Source organism: Piliocolobus tephrosceles, unplaced genomic scaffold (genome assembly GCF_002776525.5).
Source record: "Piliocolobus tephrosceles isolate RC106 unplaced genomic scaffold, ASM277652v3 unscaffolded_20, whole genome shotgun sequence".
Taxonomy (NCBI): Eukaryota; Metazoa; Chordata; class Mammalia; order Primates; family Cercopithecidae; genus Piliocolobus; species Piliocolobus tephrosceles.
This window is the reverse complement of record NW_022302087.1, coordinates 2,260,667-2,285,472: the sequence shown is the minus strand read 5'-3', so window position 1 is coordinate 2,285,472 and position 24,806 is coordinate 2,260,667. Positions and strand designations below refer to the sequence as shown.

General features: G+C 41.0%; 1 protein-coding gene across 2 annotated transcripts in view; it reads right to left on the bottom strand.

Moving 5' to 3' along the window:
* Nucleotides 1–12,167: 12,167 nt before the first annotated feature.
* Nucleotides 12,168–24,806, bottom strand: part of GUCA1C (guanylate cyclase activator 1C) — a 48,564-nt gene continuing 35,925 nt past the window's right edge. The window contains exons 3-5 of one of the 2 annotated variants that reach the window (XM_026456810.1): nt 21,791–21,918; nt 19,614–19,616; nt 12,168–12,727 (exon numbers count right to left, since the gene is read on the bottom strand). In XM_026456810.1, the coding sequence (XP_026312595.1) occupies nt 12,622–12,727; nt 19,614–19,616; nt 21,791–21,918 (237 nt within the window). In that variant the 3' untranslated portion in view covers nt 12,168–12,621. Of the gene's footprint in view, nt 12,731–19,613; nt 19,617–21,790; nt 21,919–24,806 lie in introns of both variants that reach the window. The other variant, XM_026456808.1, reaches the window with a different exon arrangement.

Sequence of the window (24,806 nt, the reverse complement as noted above, 5' to 3'; positions counted from 1 at the left end):
AGAAGCCCTCACTCGCTCTCAGTGCCTCCTTGGCCTTGGCGTCCACTCTGGCCTCGCTCAAGGAGCCCTTCAGCCCACTACTGCACAGTGGGGGCCCCTCTCTGGGGCTGGCTGAGGCTGAAGCCAGCTCCCTCTGCTAGCAGGCAGGTGTGGAGGGGGAGGCACAGGCAGGAACCCGGTCTGTGCGCAGTGCTTGCGGACCAGTGTGGGTTCCAGGTGAGCATGGGCTCAGTGGGTTCCAGGTGGGCGCGGGTTCCAGGTGGGTGCGGGCTCAGCGGGCCCCGCACTCCACACAGCTGGCTGGCACCTGCTGGGCTTGATCAGAGGCTGGGTCCCGTGCATGGACCGCCATTCCCTCTTCGCAGGGTCGTTGGCCATGATAGCAGGTCTCCATCCCTTTCTCGCTTCCCCTCTTTTCCTCTTGGTTGTCTGGGATGAGCTCCCTCTGGGCTGCCAGAGTGCCTGCGATAGGTGCTGCAAAGTCCCGTGGTGAGTGCCAGTGAGAGGTGAAGCCGGCTGGGCTTCTGGGACGGGTGGGGACTTGGAGAAGTTTTCTGCCTTGCTAAAGGATTGTAAACGCACCAATCAGCACTCCATGTCTAGCTAAAGGTTTGTAAACGCACCAATCAGTGCTCTGTGTCTAGCTAATTGGGTAGGGACTTGGAGAACTTTTCTGTCTAGCTAAAGGATTGTAAATGCACCAATCAGCACTCTGTGTCTAGCTAAGGGTTTGTAAACGCACCAATCAGTACTCTGTCAAAATGGACCAATCAGCTCTCTGTAAAATGGACCATTCAGCTCTCTGTGAAATAGACCAATCAGCTCTCTGTAAAATGGATGAATCAGCGCTCTGTAAAATGGACCAATCAGCAGGATGTGGGTGGGGCCAGATAAGGAAATAAAAGCAGGCCACCCCAGCCAGCAGCCCTAACCTGGTTGCTAACCCTTGTGTGCTGTGGTGGTCTTGTTTGTTTGTTCTTTGGGTCCATGCTGTCTTTATGAGCTGTCATACTTACTGCCAAGGTCTGCAGTTTCACTCCTGAAGCTAGTGAGACCCCGAACCCACTAGGAGGGATGAAAAACTTTGGATGTGCCACCTTTATAAACTGTAACACTCACCACGAAGGTCTGCAGCTTCACTCCTGAGGCCAGCGAGAGCACAAACTCATCGGAAGGAACAAACAACTCCAGTTGTGCCACCCTTAAGAACTGTAACACTCACTGTGATGGTCCGCGGCTTCATTCTTGAAGTCAGTGAGACCAAGAACCCACCAATTCCGGACACTTTACCTCGATAAATCTAGGGGAAAAGGCCTAATAGGAAAAGACTCATACAGTATTTTAGACCGTGCTTAAATTTACAAAAAAATTTCAGACAATGCCTAAAATTTGCATTAATTCTATATAGTTTGTTTTTGCAGTATTTAACAAAAGGTGCTTTGTTTTACTTTGTCATTCACTTAGCTCTCTACCATATGTGATGTGAAATGAGGTTCAGTACTTTTGTAACTTCAGCACCATGTGCTATTCTTGTCTGTTCAGCTCTCTTTGCCTTCTGGAAACAGAACTCCTCTCTACTGTAGGAAACCTATTTCTGAGATTCAGGTGAGGTTAGTGATGGCTCCCCACACAGCCTGCCCCCATCCCACAACATACACCAAGCCAAAGAAGGTGTGTGTGTGTGAGCAAGGCTAGCCATACCTTTCACCTTCGTAGCCACAGTGGCTGATACAACAGTCCCAAGCAGCACAGGCTTCCCTCAGATTAGATACATGGGTGTTGGTGGAGGGGGTGGGAGGAAGGGACTCTTTTCCTTGGGGATGGAGAATTGGGTTAGATTCTTTTGTGGCCGTCTATCTCAGCCTTAGGGAGGACACTGAAGAAGAGTATGAGGCCAACATAGAGAGAGAAACAAAGATGAGGGATCCAGAGAGCTGGTAACATCATCATTTGAGCTCTTATATCCAGCTGTCTGAATGTTTAAGTTACATGTGTGAGGATAGTTTGCTTTTTGCTGAAGCTATGTCGAGCTAGGTTTCTTCTGTTGACTGCTCTACTGGAATTAATTCTCATCTTCCACTCCTAAGCTGATGTAAGCAAAGTTGTCAGTTTACCTGAAATAATGATATAAACACCTGCTAAAATAGGACTTAGTCTAGAAGACAGGAAGAGAGAGCGTTATTTTTTATTTATTTTTTTGGAGACTGAGTCTCGCTCTGTCACCCAGGCAGGAGTGCAGTGGCTCCATCTAGGCTCACTGCAAGCTCCGCCTCTCAGGTTCAAGCGATTCTCCCCACTCAGCCTCCCGAGTAGCTGGGACTACAGGCACCCACCACGACAACTGGCTGATTTTTTAGAATTACTTTAGTAGAAACGGGGTTTCACCATGTTGCCCAGGTTGGTCTCGAACTCCTGAGCTCAGGCAATCCACCCACCTTGGCCTCCCAAAGTGCTAGGATTACAGGCATGAGCCACCGTGCCTGGCTGAGAGCTTTATCTTTCATGCTAAATTAATATTTTATCAGAAAATAATCCTCCACATAGAAAAATAAACTGTATACCAATTAGACCAGACAGTAAATCTGGAGAGATCCAAGCTCTGGTCAGGTCCAGCTTTACTATTTTTAGAGGACCTAGGAGAGGAGCTCACAGAGATAAAAGAGGAAGACACACACAGCGTGGTGTTGTTACAGCTCACATTTTTTTCTCTTTCACTTTTACGTTTTTGTCTTTCACTTTTCTTTCCCCTGACTGACCTATAAATTCAGTGTTATAGACAATCCCAGCAGTGGTTTTGTGAAAATTGGCAAGCTAACTTTACATTTTACATAAAAATACCAAGGGTCAGGTATAGCCACGAAAATTACAAGAAGAAAAAAGAAAGCAGGTATCAGATATCACGACTTACTGTAATGTTATACTAATTTACAGAGTATGGTATTGATGTAGGAATAGACAAATAGATCAATAAAACTGAACACAGCATTTATTTTTTTAACCTTTAATTTTAGACTTACAGAAAAGTTGTAAAAAACAGTACAAAGAATTCCCTTATATCTGTCAACCCCCTTCTCCGAACGTTACCATCAGATTGATTTTTAAAGCAACTTTAAATTTGACATATAAAATTGTTTCTGTTTTGTTTTAATTTGTGGGTTTTTTTCTTATCATCTGTGACCTTGAAACGTTTTTTGTACGTTTGGTAGTCACTGTATTTTCTCCTTTGCAAATTTTCTATCCTGATAGTTTCCCCATCTTTGGAATCTTCGTGTTGTTCTTGTGAATTTGTCTGAGGTTTTGTATTTTAAATGTGTTAGATGTGTTTGTCATACTTGTACAAATGAATTTAATTTCTTTTCTTTTTAATTTTTTGATTAAATAGTTTTGTGTTTTTAAGTATTTTAAAAATCTATTTATATTTTGAGAACCATTTTGCGTTCAGTGGTGGCACATTATTCTATTTTTTTAGAATATATTTTGAATTCTGGAAAAAGCCAGAAACAATTCGTAATCAAGTCAGGTGACCAGAGTACAGATAAACAAATGTTATTGTGGTAAGAAAACTACAAATCAAAAACCAAAACCATCAGCAGCTGGGATAATATGATGATAACATTATGATTTTCTTGTGTGATGAAGCAACTGCTTAAAAGTCAATTTCAAAAATACTTTTTAAATGGCAGCATCAGTTGGATGATATGAGCCCCCATGGAAATTAATTCGAAGGATAATAGAAAAAAACTATTTTCCCCATTATGACTTCTGTGATCTAATGAAGGGACACATGGTATGAAAGACTCTGCAAAATAAAATGAGTTTTGTTAGCTCTGCCACTTTTAAGGTGTATAATTATTGACAAGGTTTGTACTTCCTCTATTCATTCAACGTATTTGTTCAGCATGTACTATGTTACTATGTGCTAGGCTGCATCATAAGTGCTGAGGATCTGTTAATAAACTAAAGAGTCAAAAATCTTTGCCTTGTAGAATTCATATTCCAAAGAGAAACAAAGAATAAACAAAATAAACAATGGCATACTAGGTTAGAAGGTAGCAAACACTACCTTCTAACACTACTTCAAAAATTAAGTAGGGTAGGAGCTTAGAGGGTGTCAGGGTGAAGGAAATGGACATTTGCAATTTAGAAAGGTGGTCAGGAAAGGCTTCATTGAGAAGGTTACAATTTAGCAGAAGCTTCAATGGAGCAAAAGCTTGATGGAGGTGAAAGAAAAAGTCATGTTGATATTCTAGAGGTAAATATCCCAGGCAGAGGATAGCAAGAACCAAGTCCCTGAGGAGGGCTGTGCTTGGAGTGGTTTAGAAGTGGCCTCTGTGGCTGAAGTGGAGTGAATGAGGGCGAAAGTGGCAGCAAATGAAGCGAGAAAAATAAGGGGAGAAGAGCGGGTGGATTATGTAAAGCCCTAAAGGCCACTCTGAGAACTTTGGCTTTTATCTTGAATGAAAATAGGAGCCACATGAGAGTCTTAAATCAGGATCTGCCTTATGCTTTTTTAAAACAATAATATGTATTTTTATTATAGCATAATTATTTTTCATTCCGCAACCATTCATGAACATTTTCCTGTGTCAATATATGTTTTATCTATAAGTAAGATTATTTTTTCTTTTTTTAATTTATGCATAATAGATATACATAGTTTGGAAGTGCATGTAATAATTTGATATATTCATATAATTTGTAAAGATCAAGTCAGTGTGCCTTATGCTTGAATTGGATCACTCTGGCTGCTCTATTGAGAATAGACTGTGGAGGGACAAGGGTTAAAGTAGGGAGATTAGTTAGGAAATTGCTAGAATAATCCAGATGAGACATAGTGACAGCCTAGCATGGGCCAGTGGGGTAAAAGGTGGTATCTTGGTACAGAAAGGGTTCTAATTCTAGACATATTTCAATTTAATTTTCTCATATATACCCATCTGAATAACAGATATTAAATGATAGTCATAATAGCTACATGTATATCAAAATTATCTTAATGAATTGCTATCAATTTTGATGTTGTATTTCTTAAAATGCTCCTTAAAAGTGTAAGTTATTACAGAAATGTGAAATGTATGCTTGGAAGAAATACGCATCTATGCTGGAGTAATATTCATGTGTGGAAAAGAGGCCAACCATGCCATCTAATTGTAAGACTTTTCCATGAAAACAGGTGAGGGCTCAGGGTCATTTTAACAACATGGAGAAAATCTTAAAGATTGGTATAATCGTTATACCAATGATGGTATAGTTTGAGGACAAGTCGAAAGGGCCTATTGGTGTTTGATATATTTTGTCCATCCAGAGATAATTGTTTATAGATGGTTATATTCTTAGACCTCATTGGAATGGCCAATTAAATGTGACTCAAGAGCCAAAATAATAAAGTGTCTTGGACAAGTATATAGCCTTCCTCTAGGTCAGACCGGGAAATATTCCCTAAGAAACCTTAGCTTCATGTACCTGAGGCCTTAAAGATTCTAAAAGTTGGAGGTGCCAGAATGCACTGATACATGATGAGGGCCGAGCGCCACGCTTGACACTTATGTGTGTTAGCTCATATCATCCACGCAGTAACCCAACCAAATACCCGAAATCTCATTTCATGGGTGTGGAAATTCTGGTTTATCAAGGTAAAATGACTTATCCAAGGTGGTAGTGAGTGATGGAGATGAGATTTAAGTTAAACTGCATGCGTGGAAGTCTGTGACCTTCTTCCTATATCTTACAAAGGAAATATGCAGAACTCCATGGCCCCAAGGTACTTTAAAGGTCAACGCTAGGAGATAGAGTGTGGATGGACTCTGGTCATTTCCATGGCAACCGGGGATGGGACGCTCAAAGAGATGTGAGAAGTTATGGTTTCCACACCTGCTCTTGCATTGCAATCACCGTGACTATCAGAGATACACATTTCCTTCCCTGTTGAAAGATTTCCAGGTAAGTTCTATGCAGACAGCCTATCACTGACCTGCCATTCCATGCTTGATGAAGAGCAGTCAGAATTAGGCATAGGGACGAAAGTAAAACACCTGTGACACAGAGTCCGTAGGTAGCAGTCTGAGACTCAGTGGCCAGAAGAGTCCAAAGAAATCTGGGCTTGCAGTTTGCATCAAATGTTAAGAAATTTTCCTCAATTTTGTTTCTAAACAATCCTCTCTGAGGTGCTAAAGGCATCATTTCCTGCATTATGAAAGTCTCATGGAATGATACAATATTAGAGGTGGAAGGAAATTCAGCGATTGTTTCTCTTACTTCAAGAGCAGAGACAACCAGGGCTCACAGGTAAAGGGACTTGTCAAAGGTCACTAGAATCCAGATCTGGTGCTCACTCCAGTGCAGCCGTTCTGCCTCCCTAAATACTTTTCTCAACGTTGTGTGCCATTCTGCTGAAAAAACTTGGTGTTCTCAGGCTTTACTTTCAACGTTCAATTTTGTCTACCTGCAGCTGTCCCCAGAAACAAATTCTGAGTACTGAAAAAGCTATTCCCTGTCCACCCAATTTTAATGATTTAGATTTCTTCAGCAAGCACAGGACGTTCGCTTGGTTTTAAATGTCAGTTTTTTTTTTTTTCTGTATTTCATTTTCATTTTTAAAGGTTATTCTAATATAAATGGGGAGGGGGAGCAGAGTGTGCTGCCTCTCTCCACACTCGCATTGTTTCTTTAATGCACTAACCCTTCCTGTAGGTCTCTTCATTTGCCTCTCAGTCATGCTTTCAGTGTTAAACAAACCACGTTTTCTCATTTATTTCCCCAATAACTTTTAGTCCAACACATTTTGGAAAGAAAAATGAAGGAAACATTTGCTACACCCCATTTCCTATCACTCTTCTGCTTTAAACAAACACTTCTTTAGCTAAAATGTTCTCTGTTCATGCCCGGAGAACCCAGGCTTCATTGAAGGAAGCAGCCGCTGATTGGCTGCTGCAGTGTGGGGAAGCGAGGGAAATCAGATCAGTGCTGTCCTCCTCCTGGACCAGCAGCAACTCATCTGTTTCCTTCTCTTTTTATTTCTCCATATTTTGGGCCAAAGAATCGGGGCATCTTCTTCCTGGTGCATCTTCAGTTGTACAGAGAAACTTGACTAACATGCTGTTAGCTTAATATTTAAAATTTTTTTCTGGCCGGGCGCGGTGGCTCAAGCCTGTAATCCCAGCACTTTGGGAGGCCGAGACGGGCGGATCACGAGGTCAGGAGATGGAGATCATCCTGGCTAACATGGTGAAACCCCGTCTCTACTAAAAATACAAAAAACTAGCCGGGCGAGGTGGCGGACGCCTGCAGTCCCATCTACTCCGGAGGCTGAGGCAGGAGAATGGCATAAACCCGGGAGGCGGAGCTTGCAGTGACTTGAGATCCTGCCACTGCACTCCAGCCTGGGCGACAGAGCGAGACTCCGTCTCAAAAAAAAAAAAAAAAAAAAAAAAAAAAAAAAAAAAAAGTTTTTTCTGTCATTTTTATAAGGCAAAAATTATTACAAGCTTTAGTATCTTTCTCTTCATCTTTCTTTTTAAAATAATGTCTCTTACAGCACACCAACACAGCACAGGTATACATATGTAACAAACCTGCACGTTATGCATATGTACCCTAGAACTTAAAGTATAATAAAAAAAATAAAAAATAAAATAAAATAATGTCTCTTAAAAAAATAGTAAAAAAAAACACAACATATTACTTTCCCCAGGAAGCTCTCCTTGACTGTTAATACAGGTTAGATTCCAGTTATATGCCCTCATAGCTCCTTGTATGTCAGCTTTCAGCATTTAACTACAATTACAATGAATTATTCAATCATGTAACTCACTGATGTCTCTTATCCACTATGATGGCAAGGACAATATATGTCTAATTTATTGCTTTATCCCCAGCCTCATACAGTGCCATGCACCTGGAAAGTATTCAGTAAATATTTCTTTAATGAAAAAAGTAAAATAAAATAATATCTCTTTACTTCAAAGCATCAAAAATTGTAGTTAAAAACAAAAAGAAAAACAAAAATAAAACAGGAAAGTAATAGGAAAATCTAGGTTCTCCTTAAACAGTGCTGTCATTCTGGTTTGGTCAGTGCTATTTGCTCAATGAGAGTCTCGGAAATTAATTAAGGTTCTTGAGGTTCTTCAGACACTTGGCCCACATATCACGGTTTCCCTTACTTGGAATGTTATTGTATAGCCATAAGAAGGAAAACTCATGGAATTCCAATTAAACGATAAAACTGAATGAAAGTTTTTTAAAAAGTCACCGGACAGTAGGCTCTCCTTAAGGCTTATCATCTGAAAGAGGAAGACATTTATTTTTAAATATTTGGTTTGTTAAAATACCATGACTTGATAGGTAGATTAGGACTATTCCTTTGGACTCAGCATCATATTGTTAAATTGCAGAGAAAATGACAGAGAAGGAGCAGCACTTTAGTAGAGATGACTTTAAGGAGATTTGAGGGAAAAAATATGACTTTCCCCCCTCTCTCTTTTCCACCCACCTCACCTAACCATGAACCTAACGTAATTTTTTTTTTTTAATTTTTTTTTTACACAGAGTCTTGCTCTGTTGCCCAGGCTGGAGTGCAGTGGCACGATCTTGGCTCACCACAACCTCTGCCTCCCGGCTTCAAGTGATTCTCCTGCCTCAGCCGCCTGAGTAGCTGGGATTACAGGCGTGCACCACCACACCCTGCGAATTTTCTTTTTTTTGGTAGAGATGGGGTTTCACTATGTTGGCCAGGCTGGTCTCGAACTCCTGGCCTCATGATCCGCCCGTCTCGGCCTCCCAAAGTGCTGGGATTACAGGCTTGAGCCACCACACCCAGCCCTAAAATTATTTGGCTCCTGAATTTCTGACTTACCTCCTTCTTTGGACCACCCTCAGAAAAATCTATAACATAAATACTGTTTTATGATTTGTTTTCTTACAATGAACAGTTAGCACCTTCACATTCTCCTAATCCACCAACCAGTGTTTTTTTGTTTTTGTTTTTTGTTTTTTTGAGACAGGGTTTTACTCTATCATGCAGGCTGGAGTGCAGTGGCATGATCACGGCTCACTGCAGCCTCAATCTCCCAGGCTCAAGAGATCCTCCCAGCTCAGCCTCCCAAGTAGCTGGGACCACAGGTGCACGCCACCACACCTGGCTAATTTTTGTATTTTTTGCAGAGATGGAGTTTCGCTATGTTGCCCAGGCTGTTCTTGAACTTATGAGCTCAAGCGATTCTCCTGCCTCAGCCTCCCAAAGTGCTGGGATTATAGATGTGAGCCATCGTGTCTGGCCTCAACAAGTTTTCCTAAGAAACCTACCAGGGTGTGCTATGGGACACCAAGAGAGGACACACAGATAGGACAGAGCTATTCTTTGGAAAGGGAAGTGAGTACTCCTTTCAATTCTCTGCTATGAACCCGGGGGGTCAGTTTGGGAGGCAGAAGACCTGGAGTGAGCTTTGGGTACAGCGCACAGCACAGAACTTAGAAATCTAAGAGGCAGCATCTAGGGAAAAACCGAAACCAGATCTGGGCAAAATACACAAACCAGTCATGATGCCAAAGGGATTATATGCTGAGAGAGAGAGAGGATCAAGGTATGAGGCCGCAGAGTGACAGGAGCCTGGGGAAGCCAGAGGGAAACTACAGGGTTCAAAACAGACAGCGGCAGGCGGGGCCCAGGCTAAAGCTGAGCTGGGATGCTCTTAATATGCTACCTATGATGGTGATGGTGTCTGGACGGTGTCTCCTTGGCTCGTCCTACCCATCCCATCTGTGCTGGTCATTACGTCATACACTCTCAGCTCCAAGCCCATCCTTCTCTAATAGGCTCTGTGATGCTGGGTGGAGCCCTGCTGACAATTCTCCTTTGCCAGTTGTTTCCCTGGTAGGCTCAGCCCATAGCAGGTGCTAGAGGGAAACTGCTAGGTAAGAGGAGGTAGAACAACCTGATCCCTCCTCTTCCTGTCAGCCTTGCCTCAACAACAGCCCTGTCCCGGCAGTGATCGTTGATTGCAATACTTTTCCTACACTCCTCTGAGGCACCCTGTGTTCCTTCCATGGAAAGCTGGGTCCCAGTTCTCCTCTTTCAAGCTTCTGTGTTCTAATAACCCCACCTCTTCCCTTTGCTCCCCTAGCCTAGGATGGTAGCTGCTTCCTGCCATTACTAGTTCTGTGCTATTTCAGTGTCCTCTCTTTGCATTTCTAGTCTTCCAATGCCTTTTAAATCAATTCCTTATATTAAACTCTCTCTGTTAATGTAAGTGTGGTTTCCTTGTGTTTCCTTGACTGGATCTTGCCTGACTCAAGGGTCAATCCTGTTGAAGGTGGGGAACCCACCCGCTTCTTTTTCTACATGCACTGAGCACTTACTCTGGAATTTTGCTGAGGGGACTTATTTAATCCTAACAGTCCAGTGATGTTGCTGTTATCCCCATCTAATTCTGGTAGCTGAGACTCAAAGAAGTTATGTCATTTCCCCAGAGTCACACAGTACATGCTGTTAGAACATGCTAATAGAACTCGATTCAGACCCAGGCTTGCCTGACTCCCAAGCCCTTCTTTTGTATTCCAACTTGCTGCCTGCTGTTCCGGCCGGTGTCCCAACTTCTCCTTTGCACTGTCCTATCATCTCCATCTCTTTCCTCTGAGTGGGGTGTGTAGAGGTGGTTGAGTCCTGGGGCAGAGGAACAGAAGGGCCCTGAGTGTCCATGAAAGATGGGTGGAGGGGAGGATGTTGAGGCTACAGAGGCCACTGAGTTGAAAGGATCCATGAATACAGTACTTTGCCTGGAGTGGGAATGGCACCGCCAGTAGTGAAAATAGCCAGGCCAGGGAGGGAAGCATCGGGTGGAAATTCTGTAAGCGAAAGTCAAGACGGGGTAAACTTGGCAAGCAGCTTCTGCCTTGAAACTGCTGCCTTTTCCCTAAATAGGTTCAGATATTCTGAGAAAGATTAAGCTACAAGGAAAATGAGTTCTCTTTAGCATTATCCTTATACAGAAATATATCCTTATACAGAAAAGATAGAAAAGATGGAAGTATTCACTGCTGTTTTCTCACTTTCTTCAAAACACTTGTGAACTCTGCATATGAACTTCTCTGCTATACTTGCATTTGCAAATCTTAACAATACATGGAACACCGGACAATTTAAGGCATAATGTCATCTGGCAACACAACTTTGTGGGATTGTTTACCTGGCTGATATTCTGGCTCTTACAATGATGTTTCCCTTTTCACTTCTAGGAGGCTCAGAGCCCAAAGACTAATGCACCTTTTGCAAACAAGTAAACTTTGTGTCACCACAGCTACAATAATTTTCCTTATATTATCTGTGATAATTTTATTTCAACATTTTATCTTGCATTGTATACATCTTTGTGAATCTCCTTGAAATCTTTTGGGAAAAAATTCCGAGGACACTTCTACCTCCATCTATATGTTCATCTATAACTTTTTCTCTACCTCCATTTATACTTCATTTCTACTGCCATTTATTTCCTCTGTGCCTCCATTTCTGCACTGATCTGCTCAGACAGCTGTGAGGGAGAAATGGACAGTCCAACTCTCTCTTTGTAGTCTTCCAGTTGTGTGTTTTTAACCCAAATTTGAATATGAAAGCCTAATTATGAAGCTTTTGACATAAAGATGGTTCACATCTGGTCTTAGAAACCTCCTCTGTGTTTCTACAAGAAAGCCAGTCATTGACAGACATACTAATGGGCCTGTGATATATAGAACTCAAACCTTAAAAAGTTCTAACCCATCAAGAAGTCCCATTCATCATTTCATTTTCTGGAAAGGATATAAAAAATGAAATGTCAGAGCTATAATGTCAGGACTGTTTAAAATGTCAAATGCTTGTTGTTGCATAGCCTGGCTGACTGCTGTTCTGATCAAACCGCCAACTGGCATAATAATTACAGATGATACATCGCATTTTCATGCACAACTGGATGCAAATTTATAACGAATCATATGAAAACATTCTCACTGCCCAGCCTGAAGTTTTCTCCTCTTACTACATAGCTTAAGATTTTTCTTTTGAAGCAGAGCATCATTACTAATGCAAGACAGCATTCACCAATGAGAAATAGGTGCAGAAAAAAAAGTTTCTCAAATAAACCAGAACTCAGTCATTTATAATATACAGATGTAACAAGAGCAAAGAGGCAGCAAACACATTTACCACATGCATGTTTAATCTGAGAATGCTAAATTGTGGAAACACTTTCCAACTGATAATCCAGTTCTATTTCAAGGTGTAGATTAAGTGCACAAGGAAACACATATGAGAGTTCTATTTTGAATGGATAGGTACGGAGACAATCCTTCAGTGTAATCATTATGTTTTAATCCGCAGAGAGAGCACAGAAAAGCAACAATGTATCTGTTTAGGATCTTTATGGAAGTCTCTATTGGATTAAAATAAGTGCTATATTCACAAGACTATATGAATTATAACAAAGACCTGAAATCAACAGCATGTACATGGGGAAGATTCTATTTCTTCTCTACTGAAATGTGCTCATTGATAGCTGGGAAAGGTATTCTCACAGCGACTTCATTTTCACCTTCCCTAGGCCAGCCTTGTCAGGAGATTTGGAGGAGTCTATCTCCGTGTCTGGCTGCTTGCCATTACAGATTACTCTTAGCACATTGGAGAGGTCGAAGCTCTTGTAAACAATCTCCAGGAGGTCCTGATCTTTTGATATGCCATTGATAAATTCTTCTAAAGTCAATTCTCCTGGAAAATAACAAAAAAAAACACACACAAAGAAAACCAGTTAAGAAGAGGCTTTGTCTATACCACTCACTGGCACAAATGATATACTCACTGGTATGTTGTTTGATATTCTTTTGATATCCTTTCCCCTCAACCAGACTCTAAGATCTTTGAAGATCTTCATTTAAAAAAAAAAAAAAAAAAGCATTCAGTGGTGGGGTTGCCAATGAAAATAAAGATAATAAACCTATTTTTATGTTTAGTTGAAAACATCAGGTAATGGCCCAGATGAAATAAGAGCACATATACAATTACATCTCTGCACAGTATTGGTTTTTGGACTTTTAATCTCGAAGATATGACTAAGTCTTAGGAGCATGATAGATTGGAGATTTTTAAGAGCCAGACAAAATGACTACTCACAAGGCTATTTTCAATATTATTCTCTCTGAAGAAATAATTCTTGGGACTGTCCAAAGCTATGAGAAAGCTTCAACATGTGTTCATTCCACAAGTTATTATTGGTCATTATTTCTCTTCTCTTTTTCTGGTTTTTGAGTCCTAATCTTATCGTCTTGACTTATGTCTTAGGTCTGTGCTGGCCAGCCCAGTGCTATAAATTTATCGCCTTATATCCATGTGTCCTGGCTGCCATGTTTTTCCACTACCTTCATCCCACAAGATGACTTTTAAACATTTTTTGGGGAGGTGGAATTCTCTGTTGATATACATCATTTGGGTTGGGATTATGAGTGTGTTCAAGTTGAAGGTTACAGATGCAGTTACTGATCTCAAAGAGACTGTACCCAGGGGAGGCTTGTGGATGGGTAGATCAGCCAAAGACAGGTCGAGTGCATTCAGGAACTGGAGAAAGTGCATTCAAGGAAGGAAGTCAGCAGGGACTGAGTCAGGTGTTACGCTGTACCTGTACTTTTTAATGGAAAAGAAAATATCTAAAATACCATAACATCGATTCAAATGTCAAAAAGCATGAATCATCATATATTCATAAGACACCTCCTTTTTGGTTTCAAAGCAAAATGCTAAAATGCATTTTTTAAGAGAAAAATCTAATCTGTGTTCCTTACGTTATGCTTATGCCAAAGAAAGGTCTGTGAAAACCCTCAGTTAACCGCAGTCAGGAGTAGGGCCCCATGTGTGTCACAGAAAAGGTCCAATCGTGGAAGAAACCATAGAGAGTAGAGAAGATTGCAAATTTTAAAAAGTGGCACATGCGTGGCTGGGGAGAGTCCCATGGGTCAGTGGCAACGGGGCAGGGAACCTCAAACAATCACAGAATAACTGCCCTTTGCAAAAGAAAATCACAGCTGGTAAATTCCCAACCCCAAAGACTTTTCAAATTTATCAGGGCTCAGCATGACCAAGAGAGAAGTAGAAGTGGAACTGGAGACAGTTTTCACTGTTTAGTTATAAAACTTCTCTGCTCTAACTACTGGCTACAGAAGAGGCAGCATCTGAAAGAACCGGGATATAGTGGTGGTCTCAGTTGAAAGGCAATGCAGGTTACTGACATGGAAAAGAGAGAAAAGATGGAAGTATTCACTGCTGTTTTTCCACTTTCTTCAAAACACTTGTGAACTCTGCATATTAACTTTTTCATGTTACCTAACCACTTACCATAAATAAAAATCTCTGTTGCAAATCATCAAACTTTACCTTTAGTAACATGTTTACTATAAACTACTTCTTCTGAAATTTTCTTCACTGTTTCCCTCTAGCAGTCAACATTCATTCATTTATTCATCACATTTATTAAGCCCTAACCACAATTACCATTTCTATTACCACACAGCTACCACCACTATAGCCGACTACAGTGCTATGAATATGGTAGGAGCTCAGAAGGCACACACTGACTAATTGCCTTCCTTTATCTCATGTTCTTTAACATTGCTTCCTATTCTGCTTTAATGTGACTGTGGATTTAGGCCCCAATAAATTAAAAGAACGCTTTCTGTATTTCCCTGGAAAGAGTCACCTGTGGAGGTCCAGAAACTTCCCACTAAAGAGTCTACCAGCAAGGCCGGGCACGGTGGCTCACGCCTATAATCCCAGCACTTTGGGAGGCCAAGGCGGGCGGATCACGAGGTCAGGAGTTCCAGACCAGTTGGGCCAACATATGGAACCCCATCTCTATTAAAAATAAAAAAATTAGCCGAGCGTGGTGGTGGGCACCTGTAGTTCCAGCTACTCGGGAGGCGAGGTTGCAGTGGGCCAACATCAGGCCATTGCACTCCAGCCTGGGCAACAGAGCGAGATTCCATCTCAAAAAAAAGAGACAAAGACAAAGATTCTACCAGCAAAAAGCCAATGCCTGTGAGAGATGATAGCGCAGGGAGATCATGGGACTTAGAAGGAATCTAAAGTCATCACTGAGTTTTTATTACTTTGTTTTATATATACAGACACATTTCAATTTTTGGGTTTTTTTTTTTTTTTTTTGAGATAGGGTCTCGCTCTGTTGCCCAGGCTGGAGTGCAGTGGCACGATCTTGGCTCACTGCAAGCTCTGCCTCCTGGGTTCACGCCATTCTCCTGCCTCAGCCTCCCGAGTAGCTGGGATTACAGGCGCCCACCACCACGCCCTGCTAGTTTTTTGTATTTTTAGTAGAGATGGGGTTTCACCGTGTTACCCAGGATGGTCTCGATCTCCTGACCTCGTGATCTGCCCGCTTTGCCCTCCCAAAGTGCTGGGATTAAAGGCATGAGCCACTGCGCCCACCCCACACATTTCAATTTTTGTAGGACATTATTCGGAAACTTCATGATTTTATTTTTATAAGCTGAAATATATGGTCTTGGAATCTACTTTGTTTAGTGCTGTTTGTTGTATTGGTGGCTGCACTCTGTATGTCTGGGGACCCTGAAGGTCAGTATCACTGGTGCTCTTTCATCACTCACTACCAATTTCAGGAGTTTCATTAGTAATAGAATAGCTACCCAGGAATATTTTACTTAGTCCTGTTTTTGCAATCCAGTTATCCTGCTGATATTCCTAAATCATGCATTTCTTCCCATTTATATCTTAAATAATCTTTTATTAAAAAACATTCTCCTCACCCCCGAAACCCCCACCAAAAAAAACAAAAGCAGAATTTACAGTGCATGCCTACATCAGTATTTCTGGTCTAAACTGGATCCCTTCCCTACACCTTATACAAAAATTAGTTCAAGATGGATTAAAGACTTAAATGTTAGACCTAATACCATAAAAACCCTAGAAGAAAACCTAGGTAGTACCATTCAGGCCATAGGCATGGGCAAGGACTTCATGACTAAAACACCAAAAGCAATGGCAACAAAAGCCAAAATTGACAAATGGGATCTAATTAAACTAAAGAGCTTCTGCACAGCAAAAGAAACTACCATCAGAGTGAATAGGCAACCTACAGAATGGGAGAAAATTTTTACAATCTACCCATCTGACAAAGGGCTAATATCCAGACTCTACAAAGAACTTAAACAAATTTACAAGAAATAATCAAACAACCCCAACAAAAAGTGGGCGAAGGATATGAACAGACACTTCTCAAAAGAAGACATTTATGCAGCCAACAGACACATGAAAAAATGCTTATCACTGGCCATCAGGGAAATGCAAATCAAAACCACAATGAGATACCATCTCACACCAGTTAGAATGGCGATCATTAAAAATTAGGAAACAACAGGTGCTGGAGAGGATGTGGAGAAATAGGAACACTTTTACACTGTTGGTGGGATTGTAAACTAGTTCAACCATTGTGGAAGACAGTGTGGCAATTCCTCAAGGATCTAGAACCAGAAATATCATTTGACCCAGCTATCCCATTCCTGGGTATATACCCAAAGGATTATAAATCATGCTGCTATAAAGACACATGCACATGTATGTTTATTGCGGCACTATTCACAATAGCAAAGACTTGGAACCAAACCAAATGTCCATCAATGACAGACTGGACTAAGAAGATGAGGCACATATACATAATGGAATACTATGCAGTTGTAAAAAAGGATGAGCTCATGTACTTTGTAGGGACACGGGTGAAGCTGGAAACCATCATTATGAGCAAGGACAGAAAACCAAACACCGCATGTTCTCACCCATAGGTGGGAATTGAACGATGAGAATACTTGGACACAGTGCGGGTAACATCACGCACCAGGGCCTGTCATGGGATGGGGGAAGGGAGGAGGGATAGCATTAGGAGATATACCTAATGGAAATGACGAGTTAACTGGTGCAGCACACCGACATGGCACATGTGTACACATGTAACAAACCTGCACGTTGTGCACATGTACCCTAGAACTTAAAGTATAATTTAAAAAAAGAAGAAGAAGAAGTCATCCTGGTTTTAAAAGAAATCAGCCTGTGTAGAGGATTTTTTTTAATTTTAAATTCTTTTCATTATAACTTCATAAAACATTGAGCTGGGGCTGGAACATTAGCAAAGATAGGGTGGGGAAGATTCGGGAGATGAGAATAACCAAATTTTCAAGGGAGGATGCTGGTGAAGATTTTGAATGACACAGTATTGTGTTTATTAGCACGGTGGCACTAGAAGCATTTAGCGACATTTTACAGGAGACCTTTAGCATGCAGTAGTTTCTTTTCCTTTACGTGGAAACTCAATTCCCTCTTATCTCCTGGTAATTCTCAGTTTCCCAGTTTGATTCAATGTGACCCTCATGGCTTTTCACAAAGTTCTAGTCTAAAGCACTGGTCTTTCTTTTTAGTTAATCAATAAAATTTCTTTATGTCCTGCCCTTGCTTTTTTTTTTTTTTTTACCCAAAATATCTGCTCAATAATCACCCTTCTTGGCCGGGCACGGAGGCTCACGCCTGTAATCCCTGCACTTTGGGGGACCGAGGCAGGAGGATCGCCTGAGGTCAGGAGACTGAGACCAGCCTGACTAACATGGTGAAACCCTGTCTCTACTGAAAATACAAAAATTAGCCGGGCATGGTGGCGGGCGCCTGTAATCCCAGCTACTGGGAAGGCTGAGGTGGGAGAATCACTTGAACCCGGGAGGCGGAGGTTTCAGTGAGCCGAGTGGTGCCACTGCACTCCAGCCTGGTGACAGAGAGAGACTCTGTCTCAATAATAATAATAATAATAAATAATAATAATAATCACCCTGTTCATTTCCTCTTTGGCCTCTTTTCACCTTCACCATTTGTTATTACGAGCCACTTAAGTCTCCCTTATCCCTGTGCCTTATTTGGCTCTATGTGAAACTTACTGAGGCACTTTCTGCACTTGATGTTGTGAATATCCATAAATCTCCCTAAATCATGTCAAGAATGATGCCTAACCAGAGCATGGTAGAACACGGATTGCTGTTCTTCTGGTGGTAAAGCCTGCAGAATTCCACACTTCATCATTTTGCCTGAATTGTCTTGTCTCCTCTGTTTTCATTTTTCAATAATATTGAATGTTTAGCTTCAATTTTCTGCCTCTGTCTCTTCAAGCTCTTTCCTGATGCTTTTGTTCGTAATATACAAATAAAATTAATTTGTTAAATTATAACAATAATATGTCCTCATGATTAAAAAAATTGAACAATACAGAAATGTAATGAAAAGAAACAAATTCCCCTTTAACTTCTTTCTGGCACCTGGTCTGACTTCCCATAGGAAATTAACTCCTGCTAACTGATCAAGGTTTATATTTTATGAAGTTTTTAACATATATGCATATATTTGTTAATTTCAAAAAAAAAATTCTAGATACTTTTCTTCCTATAGATAGAATTGCATATTGTGCTTGTTTCTTGATTGAATCTTTTCTTTATTCCTTATATGACATCTTCTTAGCAGACGCTCTTTCATTTCACAGTGATTTATAGAGCACCTACTGTGTGCCAGCATAGGAAACATCAAAGTACACAAAACGGAAATGGTTCTTGCTTTCATGGACCTCATAGCTCTTCATCTTGTTATAAATCTAGCATTAATCCTGTACCTTTATTTTGCTTAACCTTCTAACTTTGATTTACTATTATAAGAATTACGCTTAGAATACTTCACAACTGTTGTGTATTTTTCTGTCACAACAGATGTGATGTTGACCATTCTTTTGCAAACCATTTACAATCAAATTGGGATTTTCATATATGTACCTAAAGTCTTTTTGTTGTATATTTGTGGGCTGTGATCATCTTTACTTTTGGTTTCAATATTCATAAGATTATCGGCACAGTGATGTGCTTGTTTTTTATTTTGAGAAATAAAATATATACATACATATATATGTTGGCGTATAGTCAACTGCATTTTGGTATACTTAATTGAGCATCTGTATTTCTATCAATACTGATGTTTTGATAAAAATGATAATGAACAGTAAAAAATTATATTTGAGGTATACAGAGTTGAGCTTTTACAAATGTGAATAGACATTCTCCTCTGTGGTGCTAACTCCCCCTTTATTTGTAAATGAAGCACTTCATATTATTCTTCTCTGTCAAATACTGGCCAAATCCTTTTGTACTTCTGCAAATATCAACGTTGTATGTCTTCATTACTTTTTCTTCCTTGTCTTTGGTTACACTGGGCTGTCTCTCTCCACCAGTACATTTGTTAGCATCTTTTTCTTGATGTATGGAACGATCCAGCTGTCTCTTGATGAAACGATGTAACAGCTGTCAATAATTTTTTATACAAAAGCAAGTTCTATCAGTTTTAGTTCTGTATATGCATTTGCTAAGAAATAGTGATTCATAGTTACTCCGAAGTATATATGGATGTGGATGTGTGTATAATTTTTTTAATTAAAATATAAGTTTTTGGGGCTGGGCATGGTGGCTCACACCTATAATCCCAGCACTTTGGGAGGCTGAGGCGGGCGGATCACAAGGTCAGGAGTTCGAGATCAGCCTGGCCAATATGGTGAAACCCCGTCCCTCCTGAAAGTACAAAAATTACTTTTTTTTGGCAGGCGCCTGTAGTCCCAGCTACTTGTAGGAGGCTGAGGCAGAAGAATCGCTTGAACCCAAGAGGCCAAGGTTGCAGTGAGCTGAGATCACACCACTGCACTCCAGCCTGGGTGACAGAGCTAGGGTATTATTTTAGGATAATATTATTTTCCTAATAATAATAATAATAATAATTTTTATGAGAGGAAACAATTAGTGTATTTAGTTTTATAAACTATTCTAGAAACCATAATTCATCCCCTTTTTCCTGTCATTGACTTATTCTTGTAGGTCAAAGAGCCCATCTCTCTAACTTCAGGTGACCTCAGCTATTGCCCAGGCACAATTTCTCTTTTCTGAATTCACATCACTTTTAACCAAGCCCTTTCTATTTCAAGTCCCTTTCTAATCACAGTCCCCATTTTATTGATTCATTATACTTTGCCCTTGGAGAATCTTCTTGGATAGTAAACAAAAAGTCTTGAATTATATTCACATTTTCCGGAATACATTATCTGTGTCCTCAAACTAATAGAATCTTAGTTTTTTCCTAAGAATACCAAAATCTTCGTACTTCTCCAAGGAAGGTCACTTTCCTATTTCCCTCACTCCTAGCACTAGAAACAGTGTTCATGGATATTATCAAACATTCTTGACCTGCCCTTTTGAAAGTCACTGTATAAACCAGGTCTTAAAACTGTGATGTCCCATCTACTTCCAGAGTACTCATTCTTCTACATCAGTGCTTTCAGCCCCAGGCTGAAATGGATTATTTGCTCTACTCCAATCCCTGCCATCCTGCAGCACCTCTAAGATTAAAAACAAAGTGAAACAGAATAAAATCTACAGCATTTCTCCAGTTTGATGACCACCATTTTCAGTTGCATATTCCAAATAAAGTCTTCATTGTCCTCACCAGACCCTCCACTCTCCATTTCTCTGGTCCTTTCCTAGCTGCACTTAGCCACCTTATCTACTCTGGGTAGTCTGACTCTGTTTCTTACAAGCTTTCACATGTACTGGTATGTTTCATTATTTGATGTCGTATACTAGTAAGTGAGCATACTGAATTGAGATTCAGGAGAGGCAGATCTAGACTGAGGTCCTTAAGAGAAGAAGATTGATGCAACTGATGCATCTTCAAATTGCTTTCTTGAGCAGTATACTCTTGTCCTGTCATTTGGCTTGTTCGCAGCAGTGGCTGCATTTGACTTCCCCCTGGACTCACCATTCCATCCTGCCACGCTGAGCTGCCACATTTTACTAGAACAACCTGCCACACTCAACATGGGAACATGCGTCTCTACTGCCCTCTCGTGTCCACCAGAAGAAGTGACGCATGGTGGGCAGGTTGATGCCTTTGGAAGGAGTTTTGGAATGATGACAACTGTGACTGGCATGCCAATGCCTCTTTTCCATTTTTTTAAACGTTTTACTGATATCTTATATTTTTAACAATGTCAAATTTTCTGTTTTTCAAGGACCGTTCCTAGATCTTCTGCCTCAATCTCAAGTCATTATGTTCACCTACCTGTTTGCTGATATCAAAGCTATATGGTAGAACTCATTTCTCTTGCGCTGTGTCTTCCCTCTTCACTCCTACCTCTGAAGAAGAAAGGCACCTCCTCTGAGCTAAACAGGAACCCAGATTACAGAGTAGAAAGAGCAGATGGAGAAATAATCAGAAAGAGCAGAAATGTAGATAGAAAAGGTAGAAAAAGCAGAAATGGAGGCAAGTGTGGACTCTTCTCCAGAAATGTTTAGTCCAAAGGAAGAAAAAAGTCTGACAGTAGAAGAAGGTAGAATAATTGAAGGAAAGTTTTTGACAGTAGGGAAAACTTGAGTTGATTTATATGCTGATGGAAAACCTCCAGTGGAGAGGAACTGATTAATAGAATGTGTCTCAGGGCAAACAGCAGAAGGTACTTTATCCTATATTCTTCCGATTTATTTCCTCGTCTCACCTTTACTCTTTATATATCCCAACGTGTCAAGCATCACACACTGGAAATAAATATGGTCAATAAATATTTACTCAGTTGAATCATACTGAGAACATTGGATTGGTCCAGTTATGAAGCCCAAGTCACAACTAGGGTTCTCTTGCATGGTTCCTGCTTTTGTCTAAATGACACTCCCCACTACCACCATCTCCCATTTTGTAAGAAAAGTGATCCAGAAGAGAGTAGCCCCATTACCATCATTGTTGATATCGATCTTATGGAACACCAAGTTGGTGAATTCTTCAGGACTCAGGGTTTGCTGGCCATTGAGGGCTTGTATCGCCTGCAAAAAGACATTAAATCAAAGAGATCAACTTTTCTGGAAGCAAATACATTTCGCAACATTTCTGCTCCAATGTGACAGAATTTGGGGATGTGTTAATGTCAGTTGCTATCCAACCTGTACCAGTTGTTAAAAGTAAATAAAAAGAAAAGATTGTATGTCAGTTCTGGGTAATGGACTTGAAAATTAAATGAACTGAATAAAGACTGAAATCCTATTTTATACAGTATAAAGGGATAAAGGGATCCATTCAACATATTAGATCACAACAGATGCAATGAGCCCATTGGAGAAAATATTGTAGTGGTCATGGTCATAAGAATTCCAGACCCAGAAAACAGACATCGCTCTCAATTTCAGACGGGTTCATTTGGGTCTTATGGATGAAAGTAAAAGGATGACCACAACGCTGTAAGAGTCTCAAGCTTCCTCTCCGGCTTCCACCGCTGGCACCCCTGGTTCTTTGTGCCTTTTTGTAGAATGATTGACTGGGGAGACAGATAGATACGCCTTCGAAGGGCGCTGAATTTCTCCCACATTCTGCCAGAGACCAGGGGGGCAAATGACATTTCCAGCCTTCCTAGAGGAAAGATGTAGCTAACCTCCCCTAACCCCAAGGTGATTAAATTAAATGACCCAGACTTGATATAGAACTTCATAATAAAATGAAAGAGGATTATTCATTTGGGAATTTGAACATAACTCTCTTAATTGAACATGAAGGAATCTTTAGAAAAACTTCTAGCAATGTATTTCAATTAGAGGACACAATTATAAATATGACTCTCTCTCTCTCTCTTGCTGCTTCCCAAGCATTACCAACGTTAAGTCCAGGATTAATCATAATAAGTGGTGGTAAAACACCAGTCTTGGCTTTAGCAAATTTAGGTCTCACGGATCTCATGGTTAAATATAGGACAATATTTAAAGTAACTGTTACATACATATAGCATCACATTTGAAGAAGATTTTAAGGATTTCTCAGTGTTTGGTCAGAGGCTTCAAAAGCCTAGAAAATTTGGCCAGGTATCAAGTATCCCCATGTTCTGAAGTGATATTAGACCACATAAAAAGTCATAGCAAATAACTGTGAGATCTTTATTTGTTCATCACCAATCTTCAGGTCATATAAGTGCAAGTGAAATACTGATTGGAAAGTGCAGGAGCACTGAGGGGGTATTTTTGGAGGGAATCATCAGCTTGCTCTGTTTTCCTTCCTTTTTTATTAGAAGCAGCAGGATCAGGGGATAGGCAGGAAGCTTTTTTTTTTCTTCTTCTTCTTCTTTCCTTCCTCATTTACTCATTCATCCTTCCTTCCCCAGTTTCCTAATGGCAGTATCTGAGCACTCCCTGTGTGGGAGCAGAAGGAGAGAAAGGGAAGCAGGAAAGTTCTCACATGGCAAGTACTGTCCTGGTTAGCTAATTTCAGTGCTCCCTGGCCTGGCAGGGGTAGACGCTCTCTCCTGCAATTCTGTAGGCATGAATCATGCATCTTGATTCCAGCCGTTCCCTTTCCTGCTTAGAATTTCTTAAAATCTGCGGCCGGGCGCGGTGGCTCATGCCTGTAATCCCAGCACTTTGGGAGGCTGAGGTGGGTGGATCACGAGGTCAGGAGTTCATAGACCGGCCTGGCCAATATGGTGAAACCCCGTCTCTACTAAAAATACAAAAATTAGCCAGGCATGGTGGTGGGTGCCTGTAATCCCAGCTACTCAGGAGACTGAGGCAGGAGAATTGCTTGAACCCAGGAGGTGGAGGTTGCAGTGGGCCGAGATCATGCCATTTTGCACTCCAGCCTGGGTAACAGAGAGAGACTCTGTCTCAAAAAAAAAAAAAAAGAAAGAAAAAAAGAATTTCTTAAAATCTGCACAATTGCCATTTTTAGACGAGGCAATTCTTTCTTGTTCAGGCCTGTCCTGTGCATTGTTGAATACTTAGCAGCCTCCCTGGTCTCTAAGCAATAGATGGCAACAGCACTACGCATTCTGTATTCTCTAACTCACCAAAATGTCTCCAGACATTGTGAAATGTCCCCTGAATAGAGATTCTCCTGGTTGAGAACAAGTGCTCTAGGTCTACCTGCAGCTTTGAGTTTTCTTCACATCTTCCAGTGGCCCTGCAGGATAAGATCTAACACAGATCTATGCCAGCTTCCTCTCACAGTGCTCCATACCTGACCTATGGAAAACACCCTAGCATACTTTGTCCCAACAAATTCTATGAAGGCAGATACTTCCAAAGTGTGCACTCTTGCTGCCACTGTTTGCTTCTTTAGGCTTCTCACTCATGACTCACTCACTCACTGTTGTCATCCTCAAATTGCAGGATACAACCACAGTTCAATGGTTTCCTAACATACTCGTGTTATTGACCTGGGGGGGTCCTACTAAATAAATTTTCCTCAAAAACCTTTAAAAACCTTTCTCTGGACTGTTTTATACCCTTGAAGTGAGATCAAGCTATCTCCTTTGTAGATACTGCCTATGCTCTGGTACTTCCTTGCAATCTCTTAATGCCTGGGCTGAATTCCATTTTAGCATCTGTATTGTATGTAGAGAGAACTTAGATTATATACTTTTTATTTACCTTGATGATTTTTTTCACTTGCCTGTTGTATAGAAAGTATGTTCCGGCCGGGCGCGGTGGCTCAAGCCTGTAATCCCAGCACTTTGGGAGGCCGAGACGGGCGGATCACGAGGTCAGGAGATCGAGACCATCCTGGCTAACACGGTGAAACCCTGTCTCTACTTAAAAATACAAAAAACTAGCCGGGCGACGAGGCGGGCGCCTGTAGTCCCAGCTACTCGGGAGGCTGAGGCAGGAGAATGGCGTAAACCCGGAAGGCGGAGCTTGCAGTGAGCTGAGATCCGGCCACTGCACTCCAGCCT